Source organism: Vombatus ursinus, unplaced genomic scaffold (assembly GCF_900497805.2).
Source record: "Vombatus ursinus unplaced genomic scaffold, bare-nosed wombat genome assembly UNPS02014799.1, whole genome shotgun sequence".
NCBI lineage: Eukaryota > Metazoa > Chordata > Mammalia > Diprotodontia > Vombatidae > Vombatus > Vombatus ursinus.
In genome coordinates, this window is record NW_020954577.1 from 33,490,075 (window position 1) to 33,511,234 (window position 21,160).

General features: G+C 39.2%; 1 protein-coding gene across 1 annotated transcript in view; it reads left to right on the plus strand.

The window, feature by feature from the left end:
* KCNH8 (potassium voltage-gated channel subfamily H member 8) overlaps positions 1-21,160 on the plus strand; it is a 406,714-nt gene that overhangs the window by 348,771 nt on the left and 36,783 nt on the right. The window contains exons 12-13 of the mRNA XM_027872528.1: positions 15,903-15,941; positions 20,630-20,988. Coding sequence (XP_027728329.1) covers positions 15,903-15,941; positions 20,630-20,988 — 398 coding nt within the window. The remainder of the gene's footprint in view (positions 1-15,902; positions 15,942-20,629; positions 20,989-21,160) is intronic.

Genomic DNA, 21,160 nt, shown 5'->3' on the forward strand with positions numbered 1-21,160 from the left:
AAGGGCTTATGGAAGGTGATCCCAGTTGACCCCACTTCCCCACTAAGGCTCTCAGGTTATAAAAAGATATTGTGTGGCAGTTAATCCCACCCAATGACCAACCATATGATGATTTGAATAATTGGAGTCCTCTCTTCACATGCCAAACTCCAATCAAACTAAAACTTGACTTATAAAATTGAAATGATGGGTATTAGCTCTTTTTCCATATCTGTTTACATTTGATTTCCCCCTTCTGTCTCTGGCATTTTCAAACTAGAAAATGTGATATTTGGGCTTTTTCAGATGATCTAAGGTGGCAACATATCTCATTCTGGGTTTGCTGCCTCCTACATCTACTGTTCAAAAATTAAAAAAAAAACTAGCCCTGGTGTCTGTTTCTGGATTTGAACCTACCTCCTCCCTTCTACAAGCTCAGTGCGTATTCCAGTTCTCTGTGATATAGAACTATGACAGCTCTTCCCCACCAGCACTTCTATTCAGGCCCTTTGGCATTCCTAGCTTCAGAGGAGTTTGCTTTGGCAGGCATGAGGGATGTGGGCCAGGGCCACATTCTGGACTCAGTCTGGTGATTAAGCAAGCTGGTTTTTGCACAGATGGTCTAATTTATTAAACATGTTCACAACCTACTGCTGAATCATTTTGCTTGATTTTTGTGGCCTTGCAAATCTAAAAGAGAAGCCCCTGATGCAAGAATGCCTAAGTAGGGGGAGGAGGGAGATCCCAGCACTACTCATGGCAATGATGATTTTTCCCCCCAAATTCAGACAAATTTAATCACCATCTGCATTTGCGTGGCCTCCTAAATAGAACAGAACTTGGGTCTCAGTTAAAGGGGGAGGCAGAGAGAATAATCACTTCCTTTTCTTCTTTGGCACTCTTCCACTTCTCTGTTCCTCCATGGATTTCTTGTTGCCTAATTGTAGAGTTTTGTGTGTTAAACCATTGAGCTTTAGATCAATTGCAATGGCACCTATGTAGGCTTGTTTTCTTCTGAAGAGATCATGGGGACTGGTTTACAGGACAGTAGGATCACCTATCACCTATCACTGAATTCTTTCCCCCCCCAAAAAAGGTAGTTCAGTCAAAGAACTGAATTCAGATCCCAGCTCTACCAGTTACGCTGAATAGCAATGGGGGCCAGTTACCCAGCCTATGACTGCTTCCCCATCTAGAAAACAAAGGGATTAAACTAGATCATTTCTAGGGTCTTTTCCAGCTTTAAAGCTAGGTGGGTAAGGTGGGGAGGATAAGGGTAGACCTGTGATTTCATTACTGTGGGGAACTTCTAGCATGAAAATTTCCTCCACTAATATAGACTGGCACTTCTGTAACTTATAAGCCTAGTGGCCTAGAGCATTAAGTGTTTAAATGACTTGTCCACGATCACACAGCTGCTATGTGTGTCAGAGGGAGGACATGAGCCCAAGTCTTACATGGGATCATAGATTTAGAGATGGCAGGGACTTTCAAGGTCAGGTCATCTAGGCCCTTTCTGACTTCCAAGATGGTTCTTTATCCACTCCATTACATTGACTCTCCTATAATCAGGCAGGCAATAAACACTTGTTATGTACCTACTATGTGGCGAGCGCTATGATCTATATCTCCTATGATCCTATATAGCAGATATGACCAAATGTATCTTGGAAAAGTTACTTTGTCTTATTCCAACAAGGAATCAAATTTAGTGCTAGAAAAGAATATAGAATCCCAGATCCAGAACCAGAAAAAAAATCTCATATGCCATCTAAGCTAATCCCCTCATTTCACGTATAAGGAAACTGAGAACTAGAGAAAGGTAAGGGATTTGCCCAAAGCCACACAGGTAATCATCAGATTTTGATGCAAAAATTTGAACCCAGCAGAATTTGAGCCCAGATCCTCTGACCCTAGAGCAACTGCTTTTTCTACTATACTAGACTGGCTCCCTCAGAGGCCTTCTGCCCCAACCAGCTCACTAAGATAAGGAAACAAGCCCAGGCAGGTAGAGAGGATTGCCCAAAGTCACAAACGGTAGTAAAACGGCAGAGCTGAGATTTGAACTCAAATCCTCAGACTCAAAGTCCAGTGCTCTTGATCTTCCACCTGACTCACTTGATAGGAGAGTATCCCAAAAAGTGTTTTTTGGGAAAAAAAAGATACAAATGTCATTGAGCAGAAATAGAAGCATGCCAACATATTTTCTGACTTCCTTCAAGGCTCAGCTAGAATCCCACCTTCTACAGGAAGCCTTTTCCAATCCCTCTTAATTCTAGTGTCTTTCTTCTGTTGATTGCTTGCACTTTATCCTGTGCATTATTTGTATGTAAGTGTTTATATGTTGTCTCCCCCACTTGATTGTAAGCTCCTTGAGGTCAGGGACTGTCTTTTGCATCTTTTTGTATCCTCAGTGCTTAGCACAGTATCTGGCACATAGTAGGTGCTTTATAAATCCTTATTGACCAACTGACTAACTTAATGGTAATTTTAATGTTGCATAGACCTCTAAATAAAAGTTATCATGTTTCATTCTGAAAGCTGACTTTCATACAACTCCTAAATAAAAACAAAAGATGTCCAGTCATTGCTTGATTCACTAGTTCAGGGAAGATAACCCAGCTCCCCGAACTAGAAATCCAATGCTTTTCCCCACTGTATTACACACCATCTGGGTTATGCTATGCTGATCATAGTTGTTTATATCTTCAAAGAATCTTAGAGTTCTAGGCAAGCTCCTTCATTTTACAGATGGGGAAACTGAGTCCCAAAGAGATGCATTATCTAATGCACACATGTAGCATGTCACAGAGCCACCTTCTGAATCTTTATCTTCTGATTCCTAATCCAGCATTCTTTCCACAACCCCCTAAGGCCTCCCTGAGTGTTCCCCAGCATATAAATGTCCAAGTCCAATGCTGCTAAATCATAATTAGTGCCAAACACATACAGTACTCAGTTAGTAGTTGGTGGATTTAAAGTTTTCCAAATGGTTAATATGATCAAAATTAAATGAAAATTAAAACTGAATTACAAAATCCCAGGCTGGAACATCTTGAACCTCAATTTGCCTGGGCAGTATCCCCCCCAAAGAGCACAGACTGCACAGACGATGCCATCTGGTAGAGGCCGTCTGCTAACCCAGTGGAGCAGGCTGTACCCACCAGGAACATCTCCCTTAGAACCCCAGAATACCCATAAGATGACAGCCATCTCTTTACTCTCCCTTCCAACCAATGATCATAAGAAGTCAGGGGAGAGATAAGAAGCAATTCATGAATGTAAAGAGAGAGAGACCAGGAAAGAAAAATCCATTTTAATTGTGAAACGAAAATATGTTGCTTAGTATGGCTAAACATCAAAATCATGGGATCAGTGAAGCTGTGTTTCTGTCAATGAGTTTGGACTTACGGGATTTAGTTCTCAAGTCATTGAGAAACTCCCTGATTAAGGAAAATTGAAAGGGGAACATCTGTGAGACACTAAGCTTGAGGTGATTTGTAATTCCTCATTAAGAGTTTTTTTTTTCTCTCCCAATAAGATCCCAGAAAGCAGGACATATGGCCCACAATCTATGTGACTGCATTTTGCTAGTGCTCATTAATAGTTCTCAGATCCTCTTAGTGTTCAGTGTATTAATATTCTGGCTTATTCATTTCTAATTTTTCTTTGAGACTGTTATTCCCCAATTTGTGCTCCCCATCACATTCCCCTTCTTTGTCACTCCCAAATGCTATAGATATTTTTGCATTTGTTTTGCTTAGGATTAATGCTTCCCTTAATCTGCCATCCCTCAAACTCCCCTTCCCCCATCTTTTCCTCTTTCCCTTCTATTTCCCTATTGAGTGAAACATATTTCTGTACCCAGCTGTGTGTATGTATATTCCTCTTTCTTTTGATCAGTTCAAATGAGTGATGTTCAAGTGTCAGCTGCTCCCCAGCAAAAGTCCCCTCCTTGTTTATATAGATGTCAATTTGGGCATCTTTATTATAATTTTCCCTAACTTTCCCTTTCCCTCTTCCCAACCCCCACAGAGTATTCCTCTTTTCCTCTTTCTAGTTTTTTCTTAATATCATCAAGACATAACTGAACCACTCCTAGTGCTTGTTGAATTGGACTCCCCCAAGGAGTCCAATGATGATAATAAGGCTCTGAAGGTACTCATGTATCATTTAATGCAAAATTTTATTGTAAAATGTAAAAAATTTTTATTATAATGTAAATATTTTAATGCAAAAAAATCCTTATTTTGTCCTTTATTATTATTTATTCATGTTTACTGTTTTATGTTTCTCTTCACTCCTGTTTTTGAAATTCAAATTTTCTACCCAGCTCTGATCTTTTCATCGGGAATTTTTGGAAATTCTCTATTTCATTAAAGACCCATTTTCCCCCTGTGATATAGTTTTGTGGGTACATTATTCTTGGCTATAAGCCCATATCCTTTGCCTTCTGGAATATTGTATTCCAAGTTCTTCAGCCCTTTATAGTGGTAACTGCTAAATCACGTGTAGTCCTGACTGTAGTTCTCTGATATTTGAATTTGTCCTTCCTGGCGGTTTGCAGTGTATTTTGGAAACTGTGAATTTTGGCTATGATTTCCTGGGAATTTTCATTTTAGAATTTTGTTTTATTTTTGTTTTTGTTCTTTTTTTTGTTGTCAGGAGGTAACTAGTGGATTCTTCTAATTCTACTTAGCTCTCTGATTCTAAGAAATCTGAGCAGTTTTCTTTTAAAAGTTCTTGAAATAGGGGCAGCTAGATAGCGCAGTGGATAGAGAACCGGCCCCGGAGTCAGGAGGACCTGAGTTCAAATCCGGCCTCAGACGCTTGACATTTAACTAGCTTGTGACCATGGGTAAGTCACTTAACCCCATTGCCTAGCAAAACAAACAAAAAAAAAGTCTTGAAATAGAATGCCTAGTCTATTTTATTAGTCATGGTGTTCAGGTAGTCCAATGTTTCTTACTATTTTCTCCTCAGTTTTCTAGATCAGTCGCTTTTTCTTTGAGATGCCTTATACTTTCTTCTTTTTTTCAGCCTTGTGACTATTTTAATATTACTTGTTGCTTCATGAAATCATTGGCTTCTATTTGGTCCATTCAAATTTTCTGGGAGTTTGTTGCTTGGGAGGTTTTGAAACTCTTGTACCAAGGTTTTAATTCCATTTCCAACTCATTCTTCTATAAATCTCATTTCTTTTCCAATTTTTTCCTCAAACACTTGCTTTCCATTTGTTAAAGCACATTTAAATCTTTTTTTTAAAAAAAAAAAAAACTCTTGCTTCATCTCTTCCAGGAATTCTCATTGAGTTTATGCCTAAGCTTTGTTTTCCTATGAAATTTTGCTTATAGATGTTTTGGAGTCATTCTCTACTTCTGGGTTAATGTCTTGGGCACCTCTGCTACCAGAGTAGCTCTTTATGGTAGGGTTCTTTTTTGTGCTTTTTTTTTGACTGGCCTTTCTTCCACCCTACTTCCTGCCTTCAGACATGAAGTTAGGGATGGGTTCTGTGGTTTCTGGATGGAAAATTGCTAGCCCTTTCTGTAGGTTGGTTCTGTTGCCATTTTCTCTTGGCATTTAGTGCTGTGTTGTTCCTGGATCTCAGGTACCAGCTAGAGTGCCTGCAAGCTTTCAGTACTCCATAAGGTGTTTGATCTAGCACAAAGCCTCATTGCTGTCCCCTTGATCTGAACTGTGCAAGTACCGATCTGTATTTGGGTCTAGGCAAGAGGAGACTGCTACTGGATTAAGGCCCTATAAACCAGATGGAAAGCTCTGTTGGTTCAGAGTGGCAGAATTTCAGGCTCCCAGCTTCTATAGTTGCTGCTTCTGCTTCTTTGTTTGTTTCTAAGCTAAACTTCCTTTCTCAGTTTGCTGCACAGAGTCTCCCTACCTGGGAACACCACCCCCTGTGACCCAGAACTGGGTAGTGGGCAACAAAGCTGCCAATTGGCACCCGTCCCCATTGCAGAGCCCCAATGTGGATCTGGTGGAGGCTCATATCTGGAATCTCCTCTGACCCTGGTGCACAGTCTTTCCCTGATCACTCGAGTGATCTGTGGGCAAGTTCCTGGCCTACCCCAGATCCCAGCATCTGCAGACCTCCCTGTATGTCTCCCCATGCCAAGTCGGACTAGAGAAATTGCTCATGTAGACATTTTCTCAGTTTCCCCAACAGAATTCAATCTGGGTCATTTTCTAGATTTCTTTAGAGGAGAATGGAAGAAAAGAACTCAGCCTCACTGCTCCTACCACTCAGCCATCTTGATTCTGCCCCAGTCTCCCCATAATTAATTTAGATGTGTTTTTCTAGTTAGAGAAATACATAGGAATTCTTTTTTTTTTTAATTTACAAAGTATTTCACGTAACTTTTCAAGAGCTTTTCTGTTGCATAAAAGAAAGTACATCTAAGTCCCTCTTGATGGAATCCTGGTCAGTCCTACTAAGAGAAACTCATCATTCCAATTCAGTAAATGTTATTTGTGCCTAGTCTATCACTGAGAAATAGCTTTGTGTGTGATGAGGATTCCTCAAATCAACCTACATGGTTTTATGACTCAAATATAGGATTGTGGATTTAGAGCTAGGAGAACCCTCTAGGTCTTCAAGTGCAACCCTTTGACTAAACCCAAACTTCACAGAACAAATACCATTGAGGCCTAAAGGCCAAGTTTGAATTCAGTCAAAGGGCCGCACTTGAAAACCTAGAGGCCCACCCCAAAGCTGTGTGAAGATTTAGCTGGGACTTCTAGTCTAATCAAGTACTATACCTAGTGCCATGCTTTAAACGCACGTGACCACACACACACACACACACACACACACACACACACACATATTTTGGCAACAGCAACACGGTTTGTTTCAGTTTAAAAAAAAAAATATTGTGGCCTACAGAATGCATTTTTATTGGCAGGTTGTTTTTATGTTTCCCTAACATCAAAATGAGCCCATTTGATACTAAATAGGAAACACATTATAAAATAAATATTAAGTGCCATTTTTGATTTTTTACTTCATTTCCCAGTGTCCTTTCTCCTTCTCCTTCCAAGAAAGTAACTCCTGATAACAAATAATTAAAAAAGAGGAAAAAGAACCACTTGGTAAAACTAAAGAATTCATCAAAAAAGTCTGCTGCTATATGCATATTCATATCCATACTCCTCCACCTCTGCAAAGAAGCCAAGGGAAGTGCTTTAGAAGACATATTTTTTTAAAAATCCACTGTAGTAATTATAATTAAAACAATAGTCATTTATTTTAAAATATTTTTGCTATTTATTGTCAGTAATTAATAATAGTAATAATTTTAATAATTCATAGCATGTGTAGCATATTGAAACATTATATTAATGCATATTCTGTATTGTATGATATATGTTATAATGAACATGTAACATAATATATTATGTATATTTCTATTTATACATACGTTGTAATGAACATGGCACAGTGGATAGAGTGCCAGGTCTGGAGTCAGGAAGACACATCTTCCTAAGTTCAAATCTGGCCTCAGACACTTAATTGATATGTGACCCTGGGCAAGTCACTTAAGTTTGTTTGCCTAAGTTTCTTCATCTATAAAATGAGCTGGAGAAGGAAAAGACAAACCACTCCAGTATCTTTGCCAAGAAAACCCAAATGGGATCATGAAGAGTTGGACGTGACTGAAAATGACAAACACAAAAAGTAATTATTATTGAAACACTCTTTATATTATTTTATAACTAATATATAATGCATATTATATGCTATATTGTGTTATAAAACATGTTATATTGAACAATATATTACTTAGTAATTAATATCTTGAAATATTCTTTAATAATAATTAAAATAATTCTTTTTAATTTTTTTAATTTTAATTAATTCAATAAATTAAATTAAATTAAATTCTAATTTAATTCTTACTTAATGAGGAGGCTGTCATCAAGAAAGGCTATCATCAGCTTGTTCAGCACTGCTATCACTTCTTAGCAGTAACAGAATTACAGAGAAGGTTAACAAAGAGGTTCCTTTGTAGAGCATAGGCTTTGCATGATAGCATCATCAGAAATCACATTAAAGGGAACAGAGCACTTTAGATACACTCTCTACTTGATCCTCACAATAACCCTATGTTTTCCCACTGTACCATGCTGTCCTTCATTTTAGAAATAAGGAAACTGAGTCTCAGAGAAGCAAAATTTACTTTCCCAAGGTCATCTAGGTAGTGTCAGAAAGAGAATTTGAATCTACATCCAGAGCTCTTTCCACTATACCATGGGTAGTAAATATCTGAGATACGATTTGAACCCCAGTCTTCCTGACTTTAAATCCAACGCCCTACCCATTATGCCACAAATACCTCACCTTAAGATCTTTCCTGCTCAAAGGTCTACAGAGTACTTTCCTCTCAACTACCATCTGAGGCAGGAAAAGAGAGTATTGTGATCCCCATTTTATAGACGAGGAAACTGAGGCTCAGAGTGACTTGCCAAGGTCACACAGCTTGTCAGAGTTAATTAGAATCAGGTCTCAACTGACCTCAGGTCTCCTCACTCCAGAACTCTCCACTCCACTATCTCTCCATGCTGTATTCTGACTAGGCAGTGGCTCCATGTCTTGCTCAGGCTATATAATAGGTTAAGGGTCTTCTAGCAGCAGACTAAGCATTAGGCATTAACTTTAACAGGGCTCGAGGGAGCTCTGTTGATCAAGCCCCTTGCATCAAATTGAATGCCCATCTCAATAGAACTGCTTTGGAAGCACAAATCCTCAGCATGAGACTGGAAAATCTTGTCAGATTCACCATTGTCCTTTGCTACAATACCCAGTAGCTGATTTTACAAGCTGGAGAAGGGTTTTTACTGGAAGCAAAACCAGGGCACAGGGGCCAGTGAATCTCAACTCCACGTGAGGGCCAGGAACTGTATAAATTCCATTAACATTAGTGGCAATTACCTGTCCCAAGCCACTGATTCTGGAAATATTCCTGCTAGGCTGAGTTCTTTAAAAGTTTCCATATCCATGGCAAGAAATCATTTCTCTTTTCCATCCTTTTTCTTCCTAACTAAATATGAGTCATTAGGCATTGATCATTAATTCTTTCACTCAGAGTGTCCTGAATTTGCTGCATCTCCAGTAAATAGGGCACTTCCTGTTGTTCTCAGTCATTTCAGTTGTGTCTGACTGTCTGTGACCCCATTTTGGGGGTTTCTTGGCAAAGATACTGGAGTGGTTTGCCATTTTCTTCTTCAGCTGATTTGAAGGATGAAGAAATACAGGCTCATGGGATCAAATGACTCTCCCAGGATCACACAGCTAATGTGTCTGAGGCCACATTTGAACTCAGGTCTTCCTGACTACAGACCTGACCAAGAGCATTTCCTGGGTTTCCTTAAAACGCCAAACTTGTACTTTATGGATTTGAACCCAAACCTATGAATATAAGATCAAACTTGTATGGATGTGTTTTAAGTGTAAATATCCAGTCACTTACACTTATTCCCTTACACATTTTTAGTGCCATATTTTACTTAAAGAGGAAAAAAAGGCAAGATGGAAAGTTGGAAGATCATCTTTTTTTTTTTAAGATGTGTTTTTAAAACTTCGGGTTATAAATTTCCTCCCTTCCTCCCTCCCTACCCACTCTCATTGAAAAGGCAAGCATCTTGATACAGGTTGAAGATCATCTTTTAGAAAGAGAATTCAACCTACATTTTTGCACAAATCTCTGTATGCGTGTACATGTGTGAACACATGACTGAATGGTCTGTCAGAAAAGCACTTTGGGGAAATATTAATAACTAATTCATATAATAATAATGTTGATGACAATAGCTTGTGTATAGACTGTAAGCTCCATGATGGCAGAGCTTGTGTTTTATGTCTCACCAGACAGAACATTTGAAGGCAGAGAATGTTTCATCTTTCTCTTCATATTCCCAGGTCTGACAAAGTTCTTAGCACACAATAGGCACTTGTTAAATGCCTGTTGATTGATTATCTAAACTTTGCCTTGCTCTCAGGTCCTAGCAGGGTGTGGACACATGAGCAGACATTTACAGGGTGTATTTTGTGCCTTTCTTAAGATCCTCTTTAGCTTTTTCTGAACTATAATTATTGTGCACTTCAAGGATCTGCAGTTCTGTCCACTTGGGTTATGTCTGCAGCTACAAACATCACAACTGATCCATGACTTGGTCTTTGAGGGTTTCTTTGATTGAAAATGGTAACGAACCTCTTGAACTCAGCAGGGCTTGTCATCAGACCAAAGGCAAAGCGTCAATCAATCAGGTTCACATGCACTACCTATCCTTCCAGCTGTTGTAGGACCTTGCAGAACTTGTAGTCCATTGACTGAGCCTTCAAGAACCCAAAGATCCTTCCACACCATGAGGAATCAGAGGAGGACTTAAATGAAGGAGAGTCATAGAATATTTGGTATTTATTATTATGTGTTATTGAATATGGCTATGTGCCTTACTCTTAAACACAGCCCTCTAGGGTAAAGCTCTATGAGGGCAGCCACTAACATTCTTTCTAGTTCTCCAAGTGCTTAGCCCAGTGATTTGCTTGCACACAAGGTAACTCAATAAACATGTATTTGGTTTTTATTTTCTGTTTTAAATTAATTGTTTAATTAACAAGCATTTATTTTCTCTCCCTCCCACATCCCCCAGCTAAAACAGAAAAAGAAAGCTTTGTAACAAATATGCAAAGTCTATTTTTCTGAGGGTTTTCCTTCTTTTTTTAAATTACTCAATTATTTGGTAACAGTAGGAAGGATAAATAATAAATACATGTAAAAATAAATAAATGTATATATTTGTGTATACACACATGTATAATACACACACAAATGTATATAATACACACATATATACATATAAACACACATCTATGTATATGTGTGGGTGAATATATGTGTGTGTGTGTATATACATATATATACATATATATATATATATATATGTATGTATGCAGAGTTAAGTACAACAAATACATTCATTGGTCACACCAAAAAAAAAAACAACACAAGTCTCATTTTTCATATTTTTGGCCACCATTTTTATGTTAGAAATCGGACAACATGCTTCATTACTTGAACCCTAGAATAATGGTTTGTCATTGGGTTGATCAGAATTCCCAAGTCTTTCCAAATTGTCTGTTTTTACAATGTTGTTATATTAACAACAACAACAATAGAAGCAACAGGAGCTACTATTTCTATAGGGCATGAAGGTGTATAAAGCACTTTCCATCCTCATTCTGTTCATTTCACTATTCACCAGTTCAATAGGTCCTTTCATCAATAAGTATTCCATAAGGTCCTATTATGTGTATCAGTACTCTGCTAGGTGGCTGAGAATTAGGAGCCAAACACAAAACCTTTACCTGCCCTTCAGGAACTTACATTCTACTGGATAAATTGTTGACAAATGGCTCTTCTGTTAGGCCAAGACAGCTCCCTCTAACAGATAGGCCCATCAAACATCTCATTGTAGCAACAGGATTCAAATTTTGTTTTATTTTTCACATTTTTAATTATTCAGCTGTTTTATTTATCACTGTTTGGGGAATTATTACAAAACGTATGTGTACAATGCTTCTGATTAAGGCGCGTTCTGACAGCAAAGCAGATGTAGAATGCGTTGACTGCTTCGATAAAATTAAACATTTGCACAGCAATAATGAGGCTTACATTGGTATAAATAATAACAGAACGATTTCCCTAATCAACTCGAAAAACAGGGAGAGGTTGACATAATTACAGAATCTCAGTCTGTCTCACTAGGCAGACTTTTTTTCCCCCTCCAGGAGTCTTTCTTTTTATTTTTATTTTTTAATTCAAGTAAGACGATGCTAATTTTGTATTATTTTATCACCACTTGAAAATAAAAGAAACACATTCAGGCAAAAAGTAATTTAGATGTGACTTGAAGCCTTTTTCCAAGATATGTCATTATTTCTAGAGCTTCTCACTATATGTTCAAAAGGATGTTTTTTTTTTCTTTTTTTCATTTTTAATACACCCTCTACAGTACAATGGTATGGTCTGAACTGCCCTGAAGGCTCAGGCTGGTGTGTTTATTAAGCTCCTCAGTGCACAGGTTGCAAGTTGCAACACAGAATTGTCATTCAAATAAAAGACACAGGCCTTGCCTACCATGGGATTGGTGCAAAGAGCTCTGGATTTGGAGGCAGATTTGTTTATAGGTCATAGATAGAGCGTAGGGAGAGAGGAAGTGAGGAAGAAAAGGAAGGAAGGAAGGAAGGAAGGAAGGAAGGAAGGAAGGAAGGATTTCTTAAGCACCTATTACATGCCAGGCACTGTGCTAAGTGATTACAAATACTATCTCATTTAATCTTCACAACAACCTTGTGTTATTACTTTCTCCATTTTACAGTTGAGGAAACTGAGGCAAACAGCAGTTAAATGGCTTGAATAGAGGCATATAGTCAGTTAAGTTTCTGAGATTGGGGTTGAATTCAGACCAAAGCCAGGCCCTACTAGTTAGTCTTGAGTGATCGTGGGCTCTAGAGTTAGAGGACATGAGCTCAAATTCTGTCCCTACAACTTACTGCCTTTGTGACGTCTAACAAGTCACTTCACATGTCTGGGCTTCAAGTTCCTTATTAAGAATTAGGAATTTACCAGGATGACATCTGGGGTCTCTTCTACCTCCAGATCTATGATTCTATTCACAGTCAAGAGTTGCAAAAATAAACAAGACAAATGTGGACATACAATAATTTTTTCCTCAAATCTTAAGGAAATTTGAGAAGGGAGCGGGAGTCACAAAAATGAATTTTTTTAAAGACAAAAGATTCCATCGTTTAGCATTTTGTTTTGGTTTTCTAATTTTTGTAGAGGTAAAGTAAGAAAATGTGGAAGAAAGCAGTTAATAGAAAGACAGTATGAAAAAAGTAAGTCAGACATAGGAGAATGAAGGAGGAAGGAAAATGGGGGGGTGGGTAATAACGATTCAATCATTCAAGAAAATATTTATTAAATATCTATGCTGTGTAAAAAGTCATGTGGTAGTGTGAAATTTAGAGGTTTAGGGGTGCTGGGACCCCAAAATCACCACACTTGGGTCCTGCCCAAATGAATTCAACCCAACCCTTCTTTCAGCCAAAGACAAGGTTTATTAGAACATTTGCCGTATTGGTCAGACTCTTAAGGAATCTAAGCATTTGTATCACTAATGCAAGTAGGCCAGATATTAAGAATCTGAGCACCTTAACATAGACAAGATGAATCTTATATTCAGAAAGATATGAGAGGGGTCCAGGAGTGGTCAAGTAGTCTGCAGTGACTGGAGGAGGGGTCTACGGAGGATCTGGAGGGGAGTGGCCAGTAAACTGGGGTGAACAGAATGTTAGGAAACTGGACTATGTGGCCAAGGGAGAATGGAGTCTAGATAAGATTAAGGGTGAGACGTGGCCAGGGGCAATTGGTAAGTAACAGAAAAGAACTGGGAGATTGGTCATAGCCACAACGAAAGGCCAGTTGAGTATATTACAGCCTTAGGCAAACACCAGAGATTTGGGGAAAGTCAAGGGATTTTCTTTTTTAGGGTCCAGATCCCAAAGACATGGTCTTTTCCTTTTAGGGGTTCAGATCCCATCCTCATCAGTAGGAGCTGGGCACATAACCAATCTCTTCCCTCCAATCACCAGACCCACTGTTTTCATCCTCAGGGTCTTTGCTGCAGAATAATGATCCAAATACTAACTGGGGCCCCTCTGCAGCTATCATTGGTAAAATTATCAGGGAGCATGGGTGGCAGTCTAAAAAAAGGGCAAAGCTGCCTACCTGTTCTCTTTCTAGTTTCAATCTTTTCCTATCTATTGGCTCCTTCTCAGCTTTGTACACAATATTCAAGCCTCCTTTACTCTAAAAAAAAACATTTTTACTTAACCCTACAAGCTATCATCCTATTTTTCTCTCTTCCCTTTCACATTCAAGCTCCCAGAAAAGAGGGGAAAAAACTATCTAAACTCATCACCTCCTCTTTCTCTCCTGTCTCTCATTCCTCACCCCTTTATAATCAGGCTTCTAACTTCATCACTCAACTGAAACTGCTTTCTTGCTTTGGCAAGGCTGCCAAATCCCAGGGCCTTTTCTCTGCTTCTTTCTTGATTTTCCTATAGTATTTGCTTTCGATGATCACCTTCTTCCCTGTATGTTCTCTCGGTTTTTGTGATTTTGTCGCCTTTTTGTTCTCTTTTCTGCCTAACCATTGCTTCTCATTCTTTTTTTTTTTTTTTTGCTGAATCTCCATCCATGTCACACTCTAACTAAGATTAGCACATTGTAGGTACTTATTAAATGCTTATTGACTGGCCATCTAAAGCTCTGTCCCCCAAAGCTCTGCTCTAGGCCCTCTTCTCCTTTCCCTCTATATTCTCTCACATGATAATCTCATAAACTCCCCACTATTCAATTATCCTCTATGCAGATGACTCCCAGCCTCCATCTTTCCTCAGCTCCAGCCTTGCATCACTAATTGCCTTTTGATTATTTACATCAGGATATCCATTCCTACAAGGCAGTGGTGTCAATCTCAAATAGAAACAGGGGCCATTAAACCAGTGGGATGCATATTGACTGAGAAAAAAAATATTAACATTATCTATATTCTAATATATTTTTCCTTATTTTGTTAATTTCCAAACTTTTAATCTGGTTTGGGCCCACTCAGGAGTGTTCTGGGATATCTTTAACACTTTTGCTGTATCTCGATCTCAGCATGGACAAAACTGAAATATTTTCCAAAACTCTTCCTCTCCTAGCTTCCCTTTTTCCATTAAGAGCAGTGTCATCCTTCAAGGCACTGGGTTCTCCACCTTGGCATTTTAACTCTACCTGTACCCATAGCCACACCCATTATCCAATCAGTTGCTAAGTCTTATCTAATCTCCTCCAGTACAGCTTTACATTCAATCTTTTTCCTTCTCTCTACTCCTATAGCTTTCACCAGAGTTCAGGTCCTCATCACTTCTAATCTGGATTATTGCAATATCCTCTGACTCTCCCTGCCTCCCCTCTATTGCATCTCTAATCCATCTTCCACTAACCTGGCAAGTTGATCTTCCTCCAGCACAAGCCTGACCATGTACTTCCCATGCTGGCACAAGGCTGGCCATGTACTTCCTGTGCTTGATAAGTTCCAGTGGCTCCAAATGATCTCAAATATAAAACACAAACTCCTCCATTTAACATTTAAAGCCTAACTCTCACCTGCCCCCTCAGATTTATTATATATTGTTCTCCTTCACTGAACATTACTCTCCATCACACACCCTAGGTTTCAGCTAAGCTGGTGTCCTTGCCATTCTATCCGCCAACTCCATGCCTTTCCAGAGCCTATACGATGGTTGATCTCCCAGATCCATGACTTTGCACAATTCCATGCCTCCTGCCTAGAAAACACTCCCTCATTACCTACTCTTCTTGAAATCCCTAACTTTTTTAAAACTCAGCCCAGGCGCCTCTTCCGGTATAAAGCCTATCCCTAACCCCAACTCCAATCATAGGTACCTTCCCTCTGGGAAAGTACTTTGTTTTTAATTTGTTTTTGTTTTGCATTTACTTAACTGTGTGTGTTGTTTGCCTCCAGTAAAATGTAAACTCCTTGAGTGCAGAAAACATTGCTCTTTTACCTTTATCTCCCCAGTGTCAGGCACATAGTAAGATAGGCTCTTAATAAATGCATGTTGTATAAAGTTGAATATCTTGGCTACTGCTCAATGAACTCTTCTCTGTTCCAGCAACAGAGGGTGAGGGGTGGTACAGACTGTTTACCTTGTACTCAGTTTGCTAAACAGACAGTGCTCTTCATGCACAGCCAATTAATATTCTCTCCAGTCCCCAGACTCTTGCTCTGATATCATTGACAACATGGTTCTTTGTTCTTTGTTCCTACAGGTCATATCAAGGCTATCAAACAAATCCACACTCTCTCAGGTATGTCTATGTATAAAAAGTTCATTTCCAAAATTGATGTGTGAGAAATAATAATAGCATAGATTTCTCTAAGGCTTTAAGGTTTATAGGATATTTTCCTTACAGTGAATCCCCTTGTGAGGGAGGTAGGCTGAGCAAACATCACTGTCCCCATTTTAGAGATGAGCAAACTGAAGCCCAGGTGATGAATTGACTTGTCTGAGGTTACTCAGCAGTGACAGAACCAAGACCCAACACATGTCTTCGGTTCCCAAGTCGGGGTTCTTTACCTTACTTTACAAGAACTACTGTGAATCCATTGAGGACCTGCAATCTCATGGGAACTTGTGCCCCACACACAGATTGTAGCCAGTCAATGACTTAGAGACTTGCCTGAGGCTTAGAGAGGGTCCCTATGTTCTCCCCAATAGTAAGTGGATGAGCCAGACTCAAACTCAGATCTTCCCGCTCCTGACTCTACTCTTCTGTCCACCACCCCATAGTATCTAAAAACCACCATCATTCTCCTGACTCTTTAGAGTCTGGACTTTTCCAAACACCATTTCCCATTAGATTGGCAATGACTCATTTTCAGAGTTTGAGAAACCAAAAATTGCTTCAGCTAGAGTCTGTGCAAAAAGGTATTTTGTTGTTGTTGCTGTTGTTGTTGTTTAATTCCAGTGTAAGTAGTTTTTTTTTCAGTCTTTACACTCGTGAAAAATAAGTCTATAGTGACTTAGCCTCAAAAATGTATGTATATTGTTTCAAATCCACAGTCTAAATACCTTCTCCTAATAGTCCCAAGCCATGGCACAATCTGAGTATCTATATTAGAAAATTACTTTTAAGGTCTTCTTTGACTAATCTATATTGTAAGTGAAATTATCAAAATCATAACTCAAAATGATAGGGTGATGTGACTTGGACCCCTAAAAGGAAAAGGCCATCTCCCTGAACTTTCCCACACAACCCAGTCCCTGACATTTCACCGGAGATATGTGACCCATCCCAGCCCAACTAGATACTCAATAATCCTTTTAACTGCCCTTTCACTGTGGCTCTCTGACCACTTAACTCCTTTTACTGTTTACGCCTGCCCCGCCCCAGGCTATTTACCATTTGTTAATCCCACCCAAATCTTCTCACAGTCTTTTTCTGTATAAAAGTATCATTCTCACCCCCACTAAACTGCAAATTCACTTAGGATCTAGTCCCCTTCTATTGGCAGCACAAATAAACCTTGCTACTTTGACTGAAAGAAGGCTTGAGGTCAAATTCTTTTGAGGCAGACCCCCTTGTACCCTTACATTTCAGGGTTCCCAGCAACCCAAACCACAATAAAATAACAAAACCCAGACAGCCATGGCTGTATTCTATAGTGGATAGTGCTGGAGTTGAGGTCAAGTTAACCAAGGTTCAAATAAATCCCACCTCTGACCCTTAATTTTTTGGTGACCTTGGACAAGTCAGTTAATTTCCCTAAGCCTCTAACAGCTCTCTAAGATTTATTTAACTTTTGATTGGCTGAGATCTACCTTGGTAAAGGGAAGCCCAATGACGGTGGAATCACAGATCCAAGATGTATCAATGTAACACATCGTATCTGTAAGAAATCACTGGATTCAAGAACAAAAATAGCATCCAGTTGACAACTTTCCTGCTTTCAAAAACATACTAAGTTTCAGAGAAACATTTCCCAGCAATTTCGTTTTTAGCAAAAAATCTTCCTTTTTACTGAGAGGGTGACCTTAATCTACTAATCCTCATGCATCAACGTAGGCTTCCCAATGAAATGGCCCAACCCAAGTGCAAACTGACATTTCCTTAGCACTGAAAGTGTTACAGAGGGCTTTTCTCACAATAACTCTAGGAGGGAGGCAGACATACATCACAGTGCTTGGCATATAGTAAGCACCTAATAAATAGTTGGGGTTTTTTCATTCATTCACTCTTATCAAACATTACAATTGACAGAGAAGTAGTCACCAGGCTGAATGACTTCAGTCGGTTTGTTTTGCCTACGCAGAAACCTCAATGTCAGGTTCCAGTGTTGTGTGTGTGTGTGTGTGTGTGTGTGTGTGTGTGTGTGTGTATGTGTGTGTGTATGTGTGTTTAAAGAAGTAAGCATATAGACTAGACCTCTGATTTCATTGGTACAGGGGAACTCTCTAGTGAGGAAATTCCCTCTACCAATCCAGGTCAGCATCTTTGCTGAAATGTATAGTGTTGAGAGCTGTCTAGAGCATTTAGGGCCACAGGGTGTGTTCCAGAAGTAAGACTTGAACACAGGTCTTCTTAACTTACAGGTCAGCTCTCTTTCTACTATGCCATGCCACTTCTGATTTGTTTAGTGGCTAAAAACACCCAAGTATAAGGGTAAAATTTCAGTAAAGGACTCTAATTTTAATACCCTCAAAAATCAGTATTGGGGTTTTAATTCTTTCTTCCAGATTGTTCAAGGAGATTTCAGATAGGGTGAGTACAACAAAAATAGCATTGAATTCGGAATCAGAGATCTTGGGTTCAAATTCTGGCTCAGCCACATAATAGTTGTATGACCTTGAATCAATCACTTAATTTCACTGAACCTCAGTTACCTAATTTGTAAAGTGAGGAAGTAAGACTAGATGATATCTAAGCTCCCTCTCAGCTCCATATCTATTATCCTATATGCTTAGGGTCTGTAAGAGCCCACTATGAATAGAGTATTGAGTCTGGAGATAGGAAGACCTGGAATTCAAATATGGCTTCAGACATTTACTAATTGCTCAGACCCTGAGTAATCCACTTAACCTCTGTTTGCTTTCGTTTCCTAGCTATAAAATGGGATTATAACAGCATCTACCTCTCAGGATTGATATGAGGAGTCTGAGAAATGAGCATCTCTCTCTTGTATCTAATAATTATTGTGTTAGAACCAAGATTTTTCTCCTTTTCTACATTCTCATTCAGAAACCAACCAGTGTGGGAAATCTTTCTTAAAGATTTATCCAGGCCAAGATCTAATCAGACAGTAAAAGAAATTCTAAGTTTGGACTAATAGATACATTCCTGCTCATGTCCAGAGAGGTCTGGGGAAGTGTTGATTCTCCCTTTTGTAGGACAGGTGATATGGAAATTGCTAAGTCTCTTTGACCAAGATTTGGGAGATCCTAGTCACATACCCCAAGGTCCTCATTGTAATATAGCCCAGCCTCTCATTGTAATATTCATTGTCTTATTACTTATTGATCAATCAGAGTTGATTGCCACCCTTTAGCAACACCTACTCTTCAAAGGACATATAAGCTGTGAAACTACTTCCATAAGGGGCCTTTGGTCTAAGAGAGACAGCCAAATGACCACCCTTTTATTAATGAACATGCTGGTCTTATTAATAAAATGATTAAGTTACCCAGAAACTGTCTCTAAAAAAAATTTTAACTGTCTCAGGATCAACTGAAATAATATCTGTAAAGAGCTTGACACAGTGCCTGGAATATAGTAGGTGCCACATAAATGGTTATTCCCTACACTCCTTTCCTCCCCCTCTCCTCTTCTAAGCACTCTTACTCTTTCTCAGACATCTTTATAACTCTGAGAAGCAAGAGTCAGATGGTGTTGTCCTTAATAGAAACTGAAGAGCAGTGCAAATAAGGTCACAGGATAGTCTTTAAAATAACAACTCCCATTTAAAATTTACAAAGTGGCTCCCTGACAACAACCTTAACTCCAAGGTGGCACACGTATTAAGATTTCAACTTAACATGGGGGAAACTAAGGCCCAGAGTAGTAAAGTGATTTTCCCGTGGTCATATGTCTAGCCTTGGGCCAAAGCCAAAGGGAGAAGAGGTAGAGATGATTATAGCTATACCAGTACTAGGTACTGCTGCCCCTCACGCTCTTACCACTACTGCCTCAGTAATCCCCTCTGTGCCCAGGGCCTATGTGTTAACTATTCTCAACTTAATCTAGGAATAAATGCTTTTGAGGGTTGGTGCTCCCATTTCTTCCTCTCCTGCACTGTGACGTCCATCATAGCTCAGATCCTGTTTCAAGTGTTTCTGGAATAATGGTATATTCTGCTGGGCCTGTTGTACTCTCCCTTAGGCCTCGCTTCAGTCTCCCAGATAGCTATAAGCCTAACAATTTCATTCCTTTGCTAATGGACCCCCTTTGCCAATCTAGTGAAGCTAGACTGGACTGGAAGCTGATGGACTACTTGTCAAAATCATGTTTTTAAATGCATAAAATAAATTGCAAAGGAAACCAATTATGTTGAAATTAACTACCAAAATATTTTTAAACATAATCGTAGAGCCCTGTTCTAGGATAACATAATAGTCCTTTAAGATTGATGGCCCCTCAAGAGTTTTGCCAAGGTATTACATGAAACTAAGCAATTAGAATCAAGAGGCCAATCTGGAAAAAAGCATCCACACAAGGAAACTTCAGAGAATTAGAGTAAAACTAAGAGGGGGAAAAAATCTCTTGGCAGCAAGAATTCAGAGAGAGGAAACTGAATGAAGATCAGATTGTTATTTGATGTGGACATTCTCCAGGGATTGAGGTCCCAGGTAAATAATAGTAGGCTCCCAAATGATATTAATTTTAATGGGAAATAAACCTCTAGGGGATTTGACTTTGTTCCATGGGGAAATTAGCATGAACAATGTACCTCTGCAGAATGCTTTGCATTCGTAGTTAATCTGTATTATTCACTAATTTAGACGGAGCCCAAGGGAAATGGCAGCATAAACAGGAGACTCCCATCGATAGTGGAAGATGAGGAAGAGGATGAAGAAGGAGAAGAAGAGGAGACTGCCTCTCTGTCCCCCATAAACACCAGAGGCACCCCCTCTTCAAGCAACAAGAAATTTGGAAGCAATAAAAACTATCTGGGCATAAGCTTAAAGCAATTAGCCTCAGGAACCATGCCCTTCCATTCGCCTATCAGAGTCTGTGGCTCAAACCCTCCAAGAACCAAACAGGAAACTGACCTCCATTTACACAGCAAAAAGAGGGAGAAAAACCTGAAGCTGCACCTTTCAACCCTTAATACCACAGGACCCCCTGATCTCAGTCCAAGGTAATTGGTTAGCTCATATCTTCCTTTTCATCTCATGACGACTAACTCTCCATGATTCAAGTAGTTGTCCAGATGATAAATAATTCAGTCTCTAGTTCCTTTCATTATTGTTTTTAACCAGTTATAGAATCACAGCATATTCCTAATGGAAGGGACTTCAGGGTATTGTATT